A 21,074-nucleotide genomic window follows, 5' to 3' on the forward strand; every position below is an offset into this window, starting at 1 on the left:
TTTTCAGTTATTCTACCAAAGAAAGGTTGATTGTTTCTGGTTGGTGTTGATTAAAACATGTGGAAGGTTGTGGTACAAACCAACTGCTGAATTTTTAATAGCAAACAAATCAGTCTTATCGGCTGTTAACTGTAACAGACTACCTTTTTTGTCTTCTAGAGCTTTAAGCAGGTTTTCATCTCAGAAAAGCTGCTTGAACTTGAAAAGAAGTTAAGCAACCTTTTTATTTGTACTTCTTGGTTATCTGCAGATAGACTTGATAGGCTAAAGAAGTCTTGTTTTAAGAACGATTGAGTTCTTCTGAATAGAAGCCTGTAGAGATAAGCTTTCCTAGAGAAGGTCCAAAAGAACATGCTGTAGAGACAAACACCACACCTGCAACTTTCAATGTCTGGCCAAAAAAACCACTGCCCTGTTTTAGTCAGCCTAATTATATGGTCTTCCCAACATTCAGCTACTCAGATCTGGCTAAACTTCAGTTCCGTGGTCTTAAGTTTGCATGAGGCACTAAGTTACTAGTTCCTGGTCTTTTTACTATTTTGGAGGGTAAAATGCTGTAAGCACTTCCAATAAAATTCTGATGGAGAAGCCTTCTTTCCCATCAGTATTCTAGAAGATGCTTCACTGGGAAGTTATCTGTCAAAGAATAGGCGTATAGGAAAAGGCTTTAGGAGCCAAAGCTATTCTGGAAGACTCTCCTCTAGGTTCTTATCTGTAATGTCTTCAGGACTCTGGAAGCATTTCTGTGCTTGTCCCAGAAAACAGAACTCGGTTTCAGAGTATGACTACATGACAGCCTTAGCATGCTCTGTTTTTCACAGTACTAGTGGTCAGGCCTCTAGATACAATGGGGAGTCCTCTCCTGTTGATGAGGTCTTTGTCAAGTAAAATTGTGTGGGTTTTTTTTTTTAGCAGCCAACAAAGTTCCAGAGCTTCGTTCGTGGGAAAGAGAATTTTGAGATTACTTTTTCTTTTTTTAAGGTTACAAAAATAAATTCATGTTTATAAGTGAGAATGGGAACAGATGAAAATCTTTATACGTGTTGAAAAGTGCATTCTCTTAGTCTTGGTTAGAAATGCAGTCTTTCTTGCCTGGTTGGTGTTTATCTTTTAAAGACTGTTCAGTTCAACGTGGATCCTTCCGTTTTAATTTTAGTTGAAATCTGTGGATTTTTGAGGCCACTAGTTAGTGAGGCTATTGCTGTCTTCAAGTTTCAACCAGTTGGCAAACCAAAGGGCAGGAGTGGGGAGTAGGGGAAAGAGTGCTAATTTTTTTGTTGTTTTTCTGGGCTGGTGTCTGCTGACCCAGGATCTAATCCTGTGGATGCTAATGGATGGGCTGTTTTGGGAGTCATTGTAGACTTGGAGGGGACTGTAAGTAAATACCCTTCCCCAAACCAAATGTTTGAAAGCCACTGAAGAAATGTTTTGCCTTAGTCCTCACATAACTATTTGTGGGTCATCAAATTAAAAAAAAGTTTTAAAATAGACTTGCAGAGAAATCTACTTATGCTGACTCTGTAGGTTGACTTGTTTATTTGCATAAATTTTTATTTAGGTTTTTGAAATGCTGAGTAAAAAGAAATGTGGAAAATATGGGATAGTTATGCTATTTATGGCTTTCACAGTTCTGCTTTTCATGTGGTTTAGAAATGTTTCCATTAGTTCATTTTAGGGTTAAATGCTGTAATCGTGTGGAAGTATTTCTTTGCAGATAACACTTTAAAGGCTGTATGAACACTGCACACTTGCTACGTGCACAGATTTATTGTGCTATCGGTGTCTATTTTAGTGTGAAGCTGCTAAAGACACTTAGGTCAGATGAAAGATGTGGTTTTGATAAAGCAGTAAATTTGAACCTTTTTTGTGTCCATTTGATTTTTTTAATTCAAGACTTCAATGCCACAAGCTTTTTGTTCTGTTTTGTCTGTCTCTTTTGGCAGTGGTGCTGGCAAGATTTGGGGTGGTTGTTTTTTTTTTTTTTTTTAGCTACCTTACAAAGGATTTACTCATTAGCCCTATTTTATGGGTTGAGCTAATTGTGATTTGTCTTGCTGAGCGGTATTATGCAGTTTGGGTCAATTAAGTGAATCCACTTACACCAACGGATGTTGTTCCAATGTGTAATATTGATTTGAGCTATAAAAGGGGAATGACTTGTTTGATTAGATTTCTTTGTCTAAACAATGCTTGAGATCTTATCTAGTGTACTAAACAGAAGTGTTCTCTTCACTGAGGTTTTTTTTAATTGCTTCTTTGGTTTGATTAACACTGTATATGCAGATAACAGTTTCCCTATATATAAATTTTGAAACAGTACAGAAGAATTGGGGGGGAAAATGCATCTTGCAACTCGGTAAAACTCTCTGCTGCATGAATATCAACTTGTGTTGAGACCTGGGGATATGTAGGGTGACCTGCTCTGAAAAACTGGGACACTGGGGAATCCCAGATATTTACCTCCTTGGAGGTGGAGGGGTGGGGGGGGGAGTGAGCATGTGTGTGTATGTGTTAATTAGGCATTTACACTGAAGTAAATGGCATCTGTCACACGATAAACATCAGAAACTGCTGAAGTATATAAAATCATCCATGGAAACTATGTGGATGATATTAAGCACTCTGTTAGGAAACACATGTGGATGTATTTTTTTTGTTGTTCCTCCGTTGGCTCTCAAGACAAAGCTTTTACTTTTTGGAATTGGTAGATGAGAATCACTATAAAACAAACTGGGGAGAAAAGCACTTCTGTCATGAATCAGATCCATAAGAAAGTAGTTGCTGAATAATTATAATGCTAGGCATCTGTAAATTATCCTAGTGTCTTCAATTGTTTTATAGATTGCATATGCACTGAAAACAAGTGGTTTAGTTCTTTGCCTTAAAATAACTTTTCATACATTCTATTTCCAAACCAAGAAAACTTTTCTGTGTTTAAATGTTGAGGGGCATGCATGTGTAAGTGTGACCTGTTTATAGTATAAATTTCAGCTAGCAATCTGCAGCAGCTGAATGACTCTTGGAGAAGGTTACTTTGATTGTGTTGTGTTAAACAGAACATCTCTAGGAGTGCTATGTATATTTTGGGTAGTAAGCTATTCATTTTGATCTCTCAAAATGGTTATTATTTGAGATACAGTTTTGATTAAGGGGGTAATTCAGTAAATTCAGAGTATGGCTGGGCAAGAGAGCATGCCGCTGTCAAATGTGTACATATGCCACCCTCCAGGGTAAATGAGAGCTAACATAATCTGGGTAATTGGGGTACTTACTAGCCCTGATACAGTGCAGCCCTTCTAAATCAGGTTATCTCTCACAAAGCGGATATTGAGTATTTTTTGTGGTGCTTATATCCACAATTTTGGGTTATGGGGATATTTATCTTCTGGGATATGATGCCAAGTCCTGGCACCAACCCTGGTTTATAAATCCTCCTGAAATACTGAAACATAATATAGAAAATGGATGTCCCAAACCAATCGCTGCTACTGTTATTACCCCTTATCGTACTCTCCACCTTGAGAGCTGCTGGGGCCTGGAGCAGTGCTTGGAACCAGTCCAGGTCTAAAGTGGCTGGCTAATCAGCCCTGATGGACTCCTCGCTTTAGGTGCCTGTTTGCTGGAAAGGTGGTGAAGAAACACCAAGCTGTTCCTGTGCAAAGATCTGGCAGGATTTCCTGGTTTAGGTGCTGTGCCATGAAGGTGGCTTCTGGACCTAGACTAGCTTTGGAAACAGGTGGACATTTTTGCGCAGTTTGCTTCTGAATTAATAGGCTTGTTGGACTTGAGCTAGTTCTTGTCTCTGTATGTGGTCATGAATTGTGCAATAAAATCATTGTTGTGCTTCAAAGTGTGTCCAGTTGTCTCTGTACATTAATCCAAAAGTAGTTATGCTATTTAAGAGTATTCATTCTCATGTTCTCCTGCTAGGACTCCTTGTTAAATCCAGAGTATTATTAGCAGCTTATTTGTCATAGGTGCAGAGCTGAAGAGGCTGTGATGGGCTGGTTGGGTGTTTGTTACTGATTTGGGTTTGGATTTCCAAAGGTGTAACAAAACTATACAGGGATTCGGATGACTAAATTTAGTCTGTGTGTTTTTTTTTTTAATTAAGTGAAAGATCTGTAAAATGATGATTCAGTAGGTTTTGGTGAATCTCTTGTCTTATTTCTGTTGTTGCTGCAATATAATTAGCCCTTGTGAAAGATACTACTTCAAATATACAACTTCTGCAGAAATTAAACTGCTTTTACACAAATAAAGTGTCTCTTCATAACTTCTAGTTGTTTGTATTCTCTAACATAACAGATCCTTGTAGCTGTTTGAAATGTATCTTTTGAGGCACAGGTAGTGCAATATGATTAAAACTTGCAGTATTATACCATTTAGCACTTTAAGGTTTGTCTGCTTTTCCAGCCTTTGTTGTTATCCATTCATGCTTGAGATTGCAGGGTCAATTCTAATATTTATGAAGGAATTGCATTTCTTCAAGAACCTCCTGGGACCTGTGTCTTTGTTTTGTTGACATTGTTTTTGTAAATTAAAACAGAAAAGGGAGAAATTACTCTTCTGAAGTTTTAGTTGTAGTAAGTTGGGAACAAGTTTTGAATACCTAGGATTGTGTTATTTAAGTCAAGCACTTAAGCAGCCTTTGAATTTGAAAATAAATATATTTGAAACTTGTAGTGCTTGAGGAAAGGGAGTTGCTGGATTCTTTGGATTGTCTGGAAATATTGCATTATAAGTCAGCTTCTGCAGAGGAAAAGGTTTACTGCATTTCGTGAATTATGTGCCACTTGGTAGTGTAGAATCCAGTGATGGCTTTTGTTGTACTGTTTGCTAGTAATTGGTTAGTGTAATTATGTTTCTATATACTATACTACAGATTCTGTAGTGTATTTGTGTTATGGTATTTGGAGTGTTCTTCATGAACTACAGTGAAAGAAATTTTAGAGCGGAATTGTCATAATGAGTTACTAAGAAGAAACAGATCTCTGTTTCTGGATTATATATGTACTGGTTTAATAATTTATAGAAAAGTAGATATAAGAAGGATCTAAAGATTGAAGAGCTGTCAGTGGAACCTAAAATCTGGAGGTTTTGAACTAGTGGGGAGGAATGGAGACTTCTTTCTGGTCCTTGAGAGATTTGCTTGGTGCTCTGTAGCAGTGTATCAGGTAATGTGAATGTGATAAGGCTACTGTTTTTGCTGTTTTGTTATATCCATGTGTGATGTATTAGAGTGTATGCAAAGCTGAACTGGCACTGAACTAGAGAAGGCACTCACAACTTGCAGTAGGGTAAATGAGGAGAAATGGATTTGCCAGATTACAGGGGAATGGAGGAAAGGAAGAGTCAAAACTCCAAAGAGTTGAAGTAACAATGAAATGTTTCAGAAGGGGAGAAAGTGGTGGGGGGGAAGTGCATAAGACTGTATATAAAATCAATGGTTTCGCAGTATCTTCTATGGCTGCTTTTGGTACTAGTAGGACTTCTGGTGTCTCAGTTTGAGAAGTGTGTGTGTGTGGGGGGGGTTTTCCTCTTGATACCTAAAAATAGCTAACTATCTTAAGTCCTTTTCTATCAGGAAGCTTTTGGTTTTGTAAAACATACACTCTTAACTATGCTTAAGCTTGAATAACTTTATTTAGACATGTAAATCATGTTGGAATTCAAAACAACAACTTTAAGCATATAAATCAATCATGCAAATGAGGGTATCCAAGGGCCATGCTGTTTTTTGTACTTGGTGCTCCAGGAAGGATGACAGACAGGCTAATCTTGATAGCATTTGATCAAAATAGATTACTGACTTAAGTTGCTGAGGTGTACTTACTAAAAAGCATTAAAATCCTGCTGCATGATTATCTGTGCTAATGCTTAGGGTTTTTTGGGTTTAATGTGAGGCTAATGCTGTAGTGGTACAATAAAACCATTGTGACTACAGAAGCAATAATTCAAACATGAAATGCATGGCGATTTCAGGAGGTTATGTGAACTCTCAGGTACTCAAGTATACAGCAAATTCGGAAGCTATTTAAGAGACGCCCCCAGAAAGGAACTTGGAACTAAGTGGCAAGTTAATTTTCCTTCCTGGTAGTAGGATTAACTTTTTCAAAGTTCAGAAAAATGTCAGTAAAAACGGGGGGGTGGGAGGGAGGAGTAAAATGCTTAATAAGTGACTCCTATGCTTGTTAAGCATGTTTGTTATACTTACCTGAATATTTATTTCTCATTGTAGCATCCACAATATTGTTTGACTACTGCTTGTCACTGTTTCTAGATGATTTTTTTTTTCTGGCCTTATTTCTTCTGCATGAGCCAATAGTATATGTGGGCTACAGTACTTCTAACCTTAGTTTGTCATACTTGACAGCCTTCATGCTACTTGCAAATAAAATTCCTTTTTACAAAGAACAAAATTCTGTGTTCATAAACTAAAAATACTTTAAATTTCACATGTGAATACTCATATTCTAAAACCACCCTTTTTGAACAATGTATTCTCAGTTTTGAATGCTGAAGATTATATAAAATATTTCATAAAAATAACTTAAAATTGGTAAGCATTGGAAATGTCAAACTGTCAGTATAAACAGGTCTTACACATATCTAATATAATCTTACACAGTTTAAGCAATGGCGTGCTTAAATACGTACTGAAACGGAGCTTACAAAAGGAGAGCAGAATGGTGAAAAACTGATTGTTTTGTTTCTTGGGTCTGTGTGTATCTTACTTTAAAGGAAAAGTGTTCTGAAAGCTGAAAACATGTTGAAGACTAATCTAATTAAGCTTTTGTAACTTTTTCTTCAAGGTAAGCATTCACAAGAGTTGTAAGTAGACTTCTAACTTCAAACCTAGCTATTTTATTATTCCTGGTAAAATATTGGAAATGTTTGTCCCTTTTTTGTATAGTTCAGATTTGACTAAAAATGTTTGGCAAATGCATATAAATGAGGATACAATGGATTAGGAATCAAACATGAGCCTGCTTAAATAATTCCTCAAGATTTTCTGGTTCACGTGTAGTGATATTGAACTCTTCAGTCATAGGCTTTAATTTGTGCATGGTGCTGACCTGATGCTGTGCAGGGACACTCACTGCATCCCTTCATTCAATTCACTCTAATTATCCCCAACTTCCTGGGGAGCCTGCTTAGAACTGGTCATGAATGTTTGTTATTAAGTATTAAGATATTAGACTACCCTGGTTACATGTAACAAAGTAGTTTTTAGTGTGAATTTACATATAGATGATCAGTATAGGAAGCTGAAATGGTATTTGTAATGATTTTATTTAATCAAATTCAAAATAATATATTGGAATAATAAAACATTTTGACAGTGACTTAAGCTCAGAGTTAAATGAAATGAGATTTAACGTTATTGTGTGAGTTCTTATGTCAATGTTGGTAATTTCAGTGTGTATTTTAGAATGGTTATGATATGTAAATTATCTTTGAAACAATCAGATTTGTGTGCATATTTCAGGATGATGGTAATTATTTTTGCTGGGAGCATCTGTTAATGCAGAATATTGCCTCTTCAGGTTCATGTGAAAATGGCGGACGAAGCTGTCTGTGTTGGCCCAGCTCCCACCAGCAAAAGCTACCTCAACATGGATGCCATCATGGAAGTCATTAAGAAAACCAGGGCCCAAGCTGTGAGTCTGAATGAGTCTATCTGCTGCAGCTGTTTCATATATAGAAAGCAGAAAAGCCAGAGTTTGTATTTTTTTTTTTTTTAAAGGTGGTGGGGGGAAGTGATTGAATATGCTATTCCAGTTAGTTCATGTCACATGAGTTAAATGTGTCCGAAATCGCTACTGGAAATCAAAGGCTTTGTAGCATCTGGCAGCACTGGTTGCTGATCCTGCAGGTGGCTGCTGGATTCAGCTTTCACACCAGGGAGCAGCTTCAGTTCATTTCCAAATTTGCTGGGGGAAAAAAAAAATCCCAATTAGTTTTGAGCACTAACCCTTTCTATGCCATAATGGCTTTTTTGAATGTTCTACAAAGTGTGTCTAAAAAGGCTTTTGCTTAAACTTAGTTTGAATCACTTTCTAAATTATATAAATGTTACTTGCAGGAAGGTAAGGTAAATAGTGCATCCCATAATTATTTTTGTTTCAGAATGTTTACAAAATGCATGTTAGCTTGTATGTGTAAATATGAGCTATTCTGCCTTTCTCCCATCAAATTGGCCAGAGGTTCAAAGCTTAACAGGAATTGGTTGGAAAAACTAATGTGTAGTCATGTTCACATGCCTAATGTTCTTTGTTCTGTCAGTGAAGTAAATGTGTTATTCAGAGCTACTGTACACAGAGCATTTATTAAAATAAAATTTGAGTGTATATGAGCAACACTAATTACTCGGGAACAGTTTGGATCAGCATTGTAATTTGTTTCAAGGAAGATGTTTTGGTATAATGCTTTCAGGGGGGCCAAAAACTTTCCTATAAAGAAAAAAGTTTCCTTCCCTCTGAGTTTCTGAATATGGAACCCAGTTGTTTAGGCTCTTTAATAGAAGGGAATAAAATAGCTTATAATTTGTCTATGAGAGTGTATTGGATCAAGAATCTTCTGTGAATTGTGAAAAGTAAAATGAAAACTCTTTCCCACCCTCCTCTCAAGTAATTATGCTAGGTGTCTATTGGGGTGCGAATCGCAGACTTACGCACATGAGGATGTGTGACTTAAACTAATGAGACAGTAAACTTTCTTCTCCAGCAAGGGTCGCTAGAGGTAGGAGACTTACGGCTGTGTACCTTAAGATCGAAATATGTTGGGGTGAGGAGTACTTTATAGTGGTTACCGAGAAGAGTGTAGATGAGCATATATGTGGAAGCCTGTAATGAGATAAATGTGGCAAAATGGAGTTAAAAAGAGCAGAAAGCAAAACACCAAAGGGAGTGTGTCCGTTGCTCTGCAAACTGCACCTTTCTCCCTAGTCAAGTAAGGAATGTTTATTTCAGAAATGGCAGTTCAACCAGTGAGTCTTTACAGCTTGACTTAGAACAGATAAATCGGTGTGTTAAGACAGTTTCTTAAGGTATCAAACTAATTTAAATGCTTAGTGGTCTACTTCACCTTCCCCAGTGTCTGAAAAGGTGCTAGCAAATTTGATGCCTGGCTTCAGAACTCAATCAGCTTGAAATTTTTTTTTTTAGGTACACCCAGGATATGGATTTCTTTCAGAAAATAAAGAATTTGCTAAACGTTTGGTAAGTTCTTTTTATTTGCTTGGCTGTGAATGATGCACTAGGTGGCATATATTCGTTCCAAGGTATCTGAGGAATCAAGATACCAATTCAAGGCAGAGCTAAAAGATACCTTAAGATAGTAGACTTCAGTATGCTTTCTGCGCATGTGGATTTCTTGTATTTTGAGGGTGTAATTGCTGCCTGTGTTTTCTTTTGGGAAAAGGGGAGGTATCGGTTTGTAAGAACTTTACCAAGTATGTAAGAACCTTTTGGCATTTTCACTTGTGCCTGTACTGTTTATGAGGCTGTTCTGTAAAACTGGGTCACTGAAATGATCTAGGTTAAAAGTATCTGTTTTAAGTGATCATTTTGGTGATTCATAGCACAGCTGGTGAACATCTGTATCAGCAGCCCTGAGAAGGTGCTGAACTGCACTTTCAGGACGGGAATAGAAAGCTGTTTAAAAACTGGCTTCTCTGCTGGAGGTCATGTATTGTAGAGCTGCATTCTCTGAAAGGACCAAAGAGAGTCAAGAGGGTGCTGTTCTCACTTCATGTCTCAAATTATAAAAATTATTATTCGCAACCTCTTCACTTCAGTGGGGTTTTTGTATATCACAGAAACTGATACATAGCCCTTTTACTGATTTTATTATTTTCCAAAAACTTTCATGCAGCTGCTTATAAATTTGAGCAGCACTAGGAGAAAGTTACACAAACCATGTTTGAGCAAAGTGCTGTTATGTGTAGTCGCTGCAGATCATGTGTTATTGTCTATTGGTTTCACTGAGAATAAAGCCGATCACATATTACATTGAAATTTCCAGTAAAAAGCAGTTGCAGCTGCCAACTTCATTAGAAAGTATATGAACCATATAGCTGAAAAAAAAGTCTTGTTCTACAAGCAGCAAGGTAAATTTGTTGCTGGTTTTGAGAGTAATTTTCACCTTTTTGATTCAGGGTGAAACCACAGATCAGGAATGTGATTCTACAAAATGATAGCTCTCTTGTTCTTAGCATTTGTGGAATAGCTCTTGTTTCTACATCTTTTCCTTGACTATGTCCCTTTTGGCTTGGGTTCTATTTGTAGTATAGACCTTTACTATTTAGTTGGTTGTTTAGTGTTAGAGAATACCGCTTGCTCATCAAGGAGATTATTTGGGAATGAAATCTCAAATTTTTATACTTCAGTTGCCGTGCTTTTTTAAAAGCCCCCAAATAAAAACAAGTGCAGGTTCTGTGTGATGCTGAATGCATCTTTCTCGTTGCTGAGTGGTGGTAATGTTAAAGTTGAAAAGAATTCTAATCACTTGGTGTTTGCCAGGATTTACCAAATCTGGGCTAATCTTTTACATGTTATTTTCATGCAGTTTAGCAGCTTTCTAGCACTTCTGCTTCATGTACCAGAGCCTCTTTAGAGGGAAGGTTCCTGGGTTAATTTATAACCAACTGTGTTCCCACTGGATTGGACCAGCAGGGTAACTGGCTTTAGTTGGCAGTTCCTGTTTTTTTTTTTTTTAATAAGATTAATGAAACAGAAGTGCTTGCCCATGCTATTTTGCTGTATATTTTGCTGCCATAGTTTGAAATTTGATAGTTATTACTGTAAACTGGGCGTATTTCCTAGTAATCTGGTTACTATTTGGTGATGTAAATTACAATATTGGTGACATGACAATCTGGAACCCTTTTTTTGGCAGGATTAAGCAGAGATGGAGGAAGTACAAACATTCCTGTAGATCCCCTCTCCCTTCCTATTTCTGATCTTTTCACTCAAATCCTTGGAACAGTGAATTCCTGAAATAATATGGTGACTAGAAACATGTTCAAGTTTGGGTTGGTGCTACAGTCTCAAAATAGCTTTTAATTATGTTTCAGAAACCTGTTGTGTTCTGTTCTCTAAAAATATAATAAAACAAGGTAGTTCTGATTTGCTTTCTGAAAGGCACTATTTAAAGTATCAATTAAGACATAATCTTGCTTCCCTTCATGTCAGTGGCTCTAGAATATCAAACCCCTAGTGACAAATGATCTGTCTTTTTATCACTGAGGGCTGCTTATATTTTTTCCATGACAGCCTGAGTAATGTATTTAGGAGGAAAACTTGCCTGCTGTTTCTTTTCTTTATTAAAACCTGTAACAAATGTTACAAAACTGTTGTGAAGTTGCCAAAGATGTGTTCTTGTTCTGTTTTCTTTCTCCCTGTCCCTTTCTTTGCACATACACTACTTTTTTTATTTTGTGCTAAAAGTAGTGATGAAACTTGTGAAACCTGGGCTGCTTTCCTGGTGTGCATCTGTACTTTTAAAACTACCTAGATTCGGAAGCTGTGAAATACGCTAAACTTTCTAAACTTGCCAATCTGTCTGTAAGAGCGGTAATGAGCTCAAAGCAAAGCTTTGTCTTCAGTTAACACATGGAGGGTCAGTTCACATGTAATCCCACTGTGCGTGATTTGAACAAAAGCATGTCTTTTTGTTCATTATTGCCTAAATGATTCACAGAATAGCACGCGGCTATAGACAGTCCTTGTGAAGAATTTGATGGATACATTTAGAGTATTGAAAGTTACTAGTTTTTATTTTTTTCTTTAGAAACTTAATTTTGTTTGCTTTTAGAATGGGGAAGAGCACAAGTAAATGATATGTTGTTTCCAAAACAAAATTTCCAAAAAGCAATCAGTGGGTGAATATCTGGCATGTTGTTCATTGTGATCCAAGAAAAAAGTTGCTGCATTCAGTTCCCTCTTCATGTGCATCTATTCTGGTTGCTGGTTGATGGCTGATGGAAAAGGGTTCCATGGCATTTATATCAAATGAATCTGTCAAAGATTTCCTAAACCCTAGGGTCAATTTCTTAGATTGATATTCTAATATGAAATATTTTGAAAAACTTTTAAGATAATGCTGATAAATTAGTGCTTTATAAAATCGACCTGTACATTGAAGCTGTAAAATCCAGTGTATAACTTGTTACTTGTAGTTTATGCAAATATATTTGCATGTAAGCAATTTGCTTCCTTCAAGAAATAATGGCATAATATTCGGTATTGACATAAATCCAAAGATGCAGTTGAAATCTATTGCCACAATAAAAAAAAAAAAATTGCTAGTATCTTTTGCCAGCTGCTATGCAGAGCTGCAAGAACAATTTGTTCCTTCATGTTTTAAAAGAATTTGCTAGTGCCCTCTGTATTTAGGTTAGCTTGCTTAATGTTTCCCATTATATAAAATTAACGCAGACCCTTTCTGAGAAGCTCTATCACCCCTATTGTCTGCAGCAGGCCTTTGAAATTTGGCAAGGGGAAAGCCCTGAGACAAAGATGAGCCTTTTGGCTGGCCTGCCATTGAAAGATATACTCTTCTGAAATTGCCATTTTCCTTTCCTTGCTTGCAAAACCGCTAGGGCAGCTGTTGTGGTGGGAGGGGTCTCTTCACATGTCGAATACTTTGGGATTGGCCCATGGTCCCAGTGACTTTTTACGTCCTCCCTTCTCTACCTGGGTGAAGAAGGGAATGGGGGAGAAAAGTGTGAGAGAAAGCAAGTGTGCGACTGGGTTGCACAGTCAGTATTGCAAAGTCAGTGCTTCTTCCTGTGGTCTAGCTGATCTTAGCAGCAAGTTGGAGTCTTACTCCTGTAGTTGAGATTATCTATGTTCTTGCTTCCTGATAATGGTTAGGAGCTTAATCCTTGATGCATGGTGACTTGGTGTTGCAGTTGCTCATAATGGGATCAGTTTTCCCCTTTTTAGTGAAAAGAAACAAATGAACTTCCCCTCCCCCTCTGCCGCAAAAGTCCCTTGGGAAGCTACTGTTAAAAAAAAAAAAAAAATCAGTGAAATAAACACTATTCCTTTGCAAAGTCTAGTATGAAAAAATACTAGTTTGCAGGATTTATATCTTCAGTGTATTTTGGTCTCTTGTGTGTACGTATGTGATAGGGTTCCTGCTTTCATAGGTGGTGCATTGTGGTGTGTTTTCCCTGAGAAACCTATGGAATTTGTGCATAAAATAATCTCAAAATTATAAGAGTTAAGGTTACAAATGCAACCTTTATCTGGAATGTTCTTCTTTTGAATGCAGCCTTGACAATACTATCCTGATGCCCTGTTTCTTGACACAAAAAAAGCCAGCCACTACCCTCTGCCAAAATCCCCTTCTTGCAATAGAAGCCATAAACATGGTGGAACAAAAGGATTCAGTTTTGGAATAAGATATGGACCTGTTTGGAGTTCCTAGCGGAACCTGTTTTTATACATCTTTTGTGCCCTTTTAGCAACTACTGTTCGGCATGACTAAGGGGAGAACAAAGCAGCCAGCACTACTTCTCTTTACCTTTGAAGCTAGATTAACATTCCTGGTGGAATTAAAAACCCCAACAATGTATTGTCTGAAATAAATGGGCAAACAGTGTATATGGAAGTGGTTGATCACATGTTTGTAAATGGCTGCTAAGTTTGAGATGGAAAAGGTAAACCAAAGAACAACATATGTCATCTGCAAGTGGACATGTTTGACCTGTGCAGAACTTAGTGCAGGTGGATCCATAGCCCTGTGCACAGCTAATTACGGGATTGTCACCTTTTCAAATGTAAACTCTTAATGTCAGCAGTGTTTCCTTACAATTATTGTGCATGGCTTTGCTATTGTAAGCAAATTGTGAAGTTCCTTTATCATGATTTGATGGACGTTACACTTTTGAGAAGCGTTTGGTGTGATTCTCATGCTGTTCCCACATGCCTTGGCTTCCTACCTGGCAATTCAGGTGACTGGTTAGTATTTGTACTTTTCAAATTGCGAAGCGGTGACTGAAAAAGCAGCTTTGGAAGCTTGGTGTCAAGAAGCTGCTTACAGCAGAGATTGTATCCTTCAAGGAGTGGGGCAGACAGAGCTGTTAATGTGGGTTTCTTACTCTGTCCTGCAATGCATAGTATGTCATTGCCTACCACAGCCATCTGTGGTGGCTTAAGGTGCTTTGTCTGATGGAGACTGGAGACTATGCCCATAGCAGGTGATAAAGGTTGGGCAATGTACTTGTCTAGGTGAACAGGTCACCAATTTGCCCCCCAGAAGGTGGAGTGGTGAATGGAGTCAAATCCAGTTGGCGGCCGGTCACAAGTGGTGTTCCCCAGGGCTCAGTATTGGGGCCGGTCCTGTTCAACATCTTCATTGATGATGTGGATGAGGGGATCGAGTGCACCCTCAGGAAGTTTGCAGATGACACCAAGTTGAGTGGAAGCGTCGATCTGCTGGAGGGTAGGAAGGCCCTGCAGAGGGACCTGGACAGGCTGGGTCGTTGGGCTGGGGCCAACTGTATGAGGTTCAACAAGGCTCAGTGCTGAGTCCTGCACTTGGGTCACAACAACCCCATGCAACGCTACAGGCTGGGGGAGGAGTGGCTGGAGAGCTGCCTGGCAGAAAAGGACCTGGGGGTGTTGGTTGACAGCCACCTGAACATGAGCCAGCAGTGTGCTCAGGTGGCCAAGAGGGCCAATGGCATCCTGGCTTGCATCAGAAACAGTGTGGCCAGCAGGACCAGGGAGGTGATAGTGCCCCTGTACTCAGCATTGGTGAGGCCGCACCTTGAGTCCTGTGTTCAGTTTTGGGCCCCTCACTATAAGAAGGACATTGAGGTGCTGGAACGTGTCGAGAGGAGGGCAATGAAGTTGGTGAAGGGTCTGGAGTGCAAGTCTTATGAGGAGCAGCTGAGGGAGCTGGGGTTGTTTAGTCTGGAGAAGAGGAGGCTGAGGGGAGACCTTATTGCTCTCTACAGCTACCTGAAAGGAGGTTGTAGTGAGGTGGGGGTCGGTTTCTTCTCCCATGTAACAAGTGATAGGATGAGAGCAAAGGGCCTCAAGCTGCGCCAGGGGAAGTTTAGGTTGGATATTAGGAAAAACTTCTTCACCAAAAGGGTAGTCAGGCACTGGAACAGGCTGCCCAGGGAAGTGGTTGAGTCTTCATCCCTGGAGGTATTTAAAAGAGGGGTAGCTGTGGTGCTTGAGGACATGGTTTAGTGGTGGACTTGGCAGTGATAGGTTAACGGCTGGACTCGATGATCTTAAGGGTCTTTTCCAACCTTAACGATTCTAATTCTAGTTCAAAAGCTCTGCCTCTGAGCCCGTAATATTGATTGGTGACTACTTACTGTTCTGAGGCAGAATGCTTCTGAATGTTACTTGCATTCTTGTATTTAATTCCAAGTAAACTTTTTTGTAGAAAAAAAAAAATCTAAATCATCTGCAGTATCAGATTGTGTGAAATGCATGGGAGGGACAAATAGTGCATGTATCAAATCATGGGCAGTGTTTGTCAGCCATTACTAGTCCTCTGGTAGTGCATGTGAGCTAGAAAAATGAAATTGAGTCATCTGAACTATCTGCTTAGAGACTTCCTAATGTGAAAGCAGGAGTGCTGTAGAAAACTTCATAGACCTTTGCTAAAAGCATTTGATAGCTTATGTTGTGTCATCAGTGTCCTGTTTAAGATTACCTGTGCTACAGAACAAATTGATGCCAGTTCTGCTTTATTGCAACTTCTAAATCTTTATCTTGAGCAACTGCTGTGTATAGCTAGAGTACTTTTTTCAAGTGCAGGCTTATGTCTAAACTTTAAAAAGAAACAAACAAAAACAACAACAAACCACCCCTCAAATCTCAGGGTGCATATCCACAAGACCTGTGGATATACATGTGTATAACCTATATACATGTATTTAACGATGCAGGGTGATGTTTTGCCAAAGATTTGTGAGAAAAATGCTCTCCTTCCTTTTGAGCCTTTTGCCTAAACTCCATAATCTTAGTGTGGTGCTTTTTCTTGATCTCCTGATTAGGCAACTTCCTGTGACATAGCAGTCTTGACCTACTTGTATTTGTTTTTCACTTAGAGTAAGCCTTTATTTTTTAACTTGTGTTTTTAAAGCTACGTATTTTCTTAAAGTGGCTTAGGTTGAAAGCTTTAACATGTGCATCTGTTCTTAGGAAAAAACACAAACACAACCCCTCTTGATTTAAATAGTAATGTCTGGCAACTTGAGACTCTCAGTGGATGAACTGTGGGCTTGCGTGACTTCTGGAATGATTTAATGCTGTGCATATATTAGAGTGATTTTTGCCTAACTGGACTATCATAAGTCGTCTAATATTTCCCATGAGATGTCTTTCAACAGCAGCACTTTGGCATGCTTATTAGGGTCTGTGGTTCTGCAGATGAATGGATTTGTGGAATCCTGATTTGTAAAAATTCATTATTTCTTGACATGCAGTGTCACTGCAATACCACTTATTTCCAGGCTTACAGGAATCCTTCATGTTGCTTCTGAAATGCTTTGTTCTGTCCTCTTTCTTCCACTGTTGCTGTGTCTGGTTGTGAGAATAAGAACTTCTCGCTCTGTTTCCACAATTGCAATTATATTCACAACTGTATATACCTGTGTTTTTCCTCATTGTAATAACAGGAGGCTTGCAAGCGTAATGCTATATAATTCTCTTTTTTTATGTAGGTAATATTGTTGCCTTTCACTTTCTGCCTTTTTATTCTACTATTGATTTGCAGTGATGCTGGCAAGCTTGTCTGGTTATGGTGAACTCGTGTCTATTCTGAGCTAAGGTGATTTGTTAATTTGTCCTATTCTAGTATAATTGATGTAAGCTAGTGTGGTAACCTTGCAAATGTGATGATCTTCTCTGTTTCCAAATCGGTTTTAAATATCCCAATGATACCAACGGAGTTGGATTAGACCTGAAGAGTTAAGAGATGATACGTCTTTGAAATAAGAACTCCTGTTGCCCTGTGGATTGTAATTTACTCTTGTGGCAAGGCAGATGAAGCTTCAGCTTAGAATTCAACAAAAACAATGCTTCCTTAATAATCACTTCTGTTTTCTGCCTGCATTTTAAGAAATAATGTGTTTTATAGTGATGAATGATCTGTGGTCAGTAGTTTTACATTGCAGATTGAATACTTAAGGGTTTCTGTATATTCTTCCTAAAATATGCATATCAAGAAAATTAATGAATTCTGACTTTAAAGATGAATGCAACTTAGCGGTGGGATGGATTTTTTTGTGTACTGCTACAGAGTTGAAATATATTGATGCAATGATGTATGGTGACAGAACCATTTTCCCTCTCCTAATTTTGTTTATTTTATCCTCTGTTCTCTTCTGTAGTTGAAAACTAATTGCAGCAAGTTATGAACCAAAATCTGTGTACTGAAGTTACTCTTTACTATCCAAGAAAGATGTCATCTTACAGCATACTGTGTTTTCATACATGAGGGCTTTTGTTATTGATAGTGATGTGTTACATGAGGAGGGATGTGAACATACTAACTGCCTTTCCTCCTACGGCTAGGAGGTAATTACTTTTGAAGGAAGGAGAAAAATTTCTTGATTTACTTGTAGAAGTGTGTTTAGTGTGAAGACGCTTATGTTGCAATAAATGATACTGTATATTTGTGCCTTACTTTATTTTAGTGACTCTCTGAGAAGGAAGATGCTCTGCTGAGTCTTCATTCCTAATCAAACCCTTCTTTAGTTGGCTTTTCTGGTTTGAGTTTTAGGGGAATAACATCTACTTTCTGACACTTAGATCAGATTCTGATACTTGACCCCAAATGGATCTTCTGAGTTCAGGAGTGAGCTTCATGAAGGGAGGATCATGACTGGCAACTCTTTCAAAGGCATTTGAGTGATTTCTACATTAGATGTGGAAAAAGATGTTAGCTGAAAGGCTTTTGATTAACATGCTTCTAAAGATGACCTATTATCCTGGACTGGGCAGACTTTTTTGGGCGGGGCTTTGTTTTTCACAGTGTGTATTTTGACTGTAATCTTACTTCAGGAAGTATTTTCTTAAAGTTAGTGCTTAAGATCATGTGGAATTATTAGAACTTAACGTTCTATAAACCTAGGGTTTATTTCATGCTGCTGTTTGGTTCCTTCTATATTGTTGTCTTGATTAAAACTTTTCTATAGGCATTTAACACCTGCACAGTATGTTATGTTGCTGCTGTAATGTAAAGTGCTCAACCACTCAGAATAGTTTCTACAGCAACAAGACTTAACCTACTTGTTTGTTCAGTATACCACAGGATTCACTTGTTGCCAGATTGCTTCCCGGGCAGGAGGTTGTTGTTTAGCTTTTCGGGGGTCTATGAGAACTGTTCCAGTTACCTCTGCATGTTGAGGGGATCACTGTTAATGTGCCGGATGTGGTTGGTTACTGAAAGTGTGTTGAAACATGGGAGAAGTTCAATTTATATTTTTTTTTTTTACTGTTGCATAGATCCACCAGTTACAGCAGCAGTGGAAGCTGTGAAGGATACAGGGCAAGCTATATTCGGGTATGTCAGAGTTAAATAAGGTTTTGCAGTATTTAAACTGGTTAATGTCACTTGGTAACTTCTTAGCCATTCAGTTAATAGTCTACTTTGTTACAGTATCTTCAGGGTGGTTGTGTATTTTTACTGTATGGCTGTAGAATGCATAGTGCAGTTGGACCTGGTTTCTGCTTTAGATAGGAAATACAATCTTTATTTTACAGAATCACAATGGTTGAGGTTGGAAGCGATCTCTGGAGGTCATCTGGTCCAACCCCGCTGCTCAAGCAGGGCCACCCAGAGCTGGTTGCTAGGACTGTGTCCAGATGGCTTTTGAGTATCTCCAAGGATGGAGGCTCCACAACCTCCCTTGCCAACCTGTGCCAGTGCTTGGCCACCCTCACAGTTAAAACAGTTCCTGATGTTCAGAGGGACCCTCCTGTGTTTCAGTTTGTGCCCATTGCTGCTGGCCACCACTGAGAAGAGCCTGGCACCCATCCTCTTTGCACCCCTCCTTCATGTGCTTATGTACTTATGTGCTTATGAGATCCCTGTGAGCCTTCTCTAGGCTGAACAGTCCCAGCTCTCTCAGCTTCTCCTCATAGGAGAGATGCTCAAACAAAAGTCTATGAACACGTACCAACATAAGCACTATTTGATAACAACTTACCTGGTTTGTCAATTTTTGTCACTGAAAGCCTTTAGCCAGTGCAACAGGAATGATGACCCCCAGGTAAGTGTAAGAATTTAATAGATTACTTGCAGCCGCCTAATTGTGTTTAGTGGTTTATTTTGCAAATCTCTTAAATAATTCCCTGGAACCTTAAGAGACTTCCTACTCATTATTATGAATGCATTTGCCTTTTCATTTTATCCTTTATTCTATTTGAAGGTTGGCTTTGAAATAAGTTTTGTCTGTTTGCACAGCATGTTTTATTCACTTCTATTTCAAACTGAATGACAGTGATCAGTAGCACTGAAAAATTAAGAGTACTGGGTTGACTGAACAATCCCTACTAGAATTGTTACACGTGTGTTTTTGGGGAGAATAGTTAAAATACTTGGCAGTTGGATTGTCTTCAACAATGAAGTTTTGAATCAAGAAAAATATTAAAATATATTTCCTAAGGTTAGGTGATGTGTTTTGTGTAGAACCTAGCATCTGTGTCTCACTTGCTCCCTGAATGCCAACCCATGTGTTCAGCTCCTGAAGATCAGGTTCCTAGCCCGTGGTCAGACTGTTGTTCTGACTGTGACCAAGGTGGCTGAAGAGACTACTGCTCCCAGTGGCTTGTTGCTGTCTGTTCCCATGAGGGGTTATTGCCCTCCTTGGATGTGCTGGAATGACTCTAGTCACTTTGTAGCCCAGTTCTGTTAAAATTATCTTTGTTTAAACACATCCCTCCCCGCTGCTCCCAACTCCCCTGTTAAAGTCTTTAGGCTAATATGGATGATTCTGGCAGAGTCAAGTTAAGGGGCTTTTGCCTGACTTGAAATGGAGGCAGACTCAAAGGGATGGTAGCTTGAGAGTGGTGTATAGGGAGGAAGAGAAAAAATAGGGAACTGAAGTTGATAACCTTTTAACCTGTTTTTAGCTGAATTAGTATTTGACAGAAACCTTACTGAGAGGGATTTAGGTACTTAATTTAGGCTGATTTAGGTACCTAATTTAGGTTTTGAAAATCAGTTCTGTGTGCTGTCTGTTTATATGCTTTTCAAAAAGGTTATGTAATAGAAGCATTTCAAGAACTTATTAACAAAATAATCTTTAATTTCCTTCATCCCCCAAAATACAAAGGGGGTGAGGTGGATGGTTTTCACCAAACATTCTCTCCTCCTTCTTCAGAATTTTACAGTTTACAGTTGCTTCTTGCAGCATTGCTAGTCTGAATTATTAAAAGCTTTGAAACTTGGAGTGATTGTATATTTAGTGAGGCTTTTATTGCACAGATGCTATGAAGGCAAAGGTGCTGTTTTCCCTGACTGTGCAGGCCACTACTGTTTGAAGATTTTTCTCAGGGTCTACACCCTCCTGTGAGCATAATAGGAAGGGAGAAGTTGCTACAAGTTGACTTCCTAATGTTAGGGCTTGTTGATAGTAAATCAGGTTTTCTGATCACCTAAGATTTGACACCATTAATTTTGTAGACTTAGCAATTTATGTATGTCAGGATGTGTGTATGATTTTTTTACTGACCTCTTGGACAGTTTCATGAAACTTAGATTAAAAATAAGGCTGTATGTGTGCGTTCCTCATTGAACAAATGTGTGAAATGCCCATCTTCATAATTTTTTTTTATATCGGAATTGTGTAGGAAGCATACACCTGCTGAACAGCATCTCACTGTTTAGAGATGGGTTCTTTAATTGATACTAAATTATGGCTTTCAGTACACACAGGGTTAAGTGAAAAGGTTGCAGTAATATCTAGTGAGCTTTTTTCCTTTAATGTGCTCATTAGCAGTGGCAAGTCCAGGTTTTAGCACATGTCAGTAATTTACATTTCATTGCTGAGTGGCTGCCCTTGTTCAAGAGTTGTTTCTAAGCCTGAT

General features: G+C 38.6%; 1 protein-coding gene across 1 annotated transcript in view; it reads left to right on the top strand.

Annotated features, from left to right (window-relative positions):
• The window catches only part of PCCA (propionyl-CoA carboxylase subunit alpha), a 301,012-nt gene that overhangs the window by 39,952 nt on the left and 239,986 nt on the right, over positions 1–21,074 (top strand). Inside the window, exons 5-6 of the mRNA XM_082337650.1 lie at positions 7,551–7,664; positions 9,171–9,224. Coding sequence (XP_082193776.1) covers positions 7,551–7,664; positions 9,171–9,224 — 168 coding nt within the window. The remainder of the gene's footprint in view (positions 1–7,550; positions 7,665–9,170; positions 9,225–21,074) is intronic.

This window comes from Platalea leucorodia (assembly GCF_965183815.1).
Source record: "Platalea leucorodia genome assembly, chromosome: 2".
NCBI classification, from domain to species: Eukaryota; Metazoa; Chordata; class Aves; order Pelecaniformes; family Threskiornithidae; genus Platalea; species Platalea leucorodia.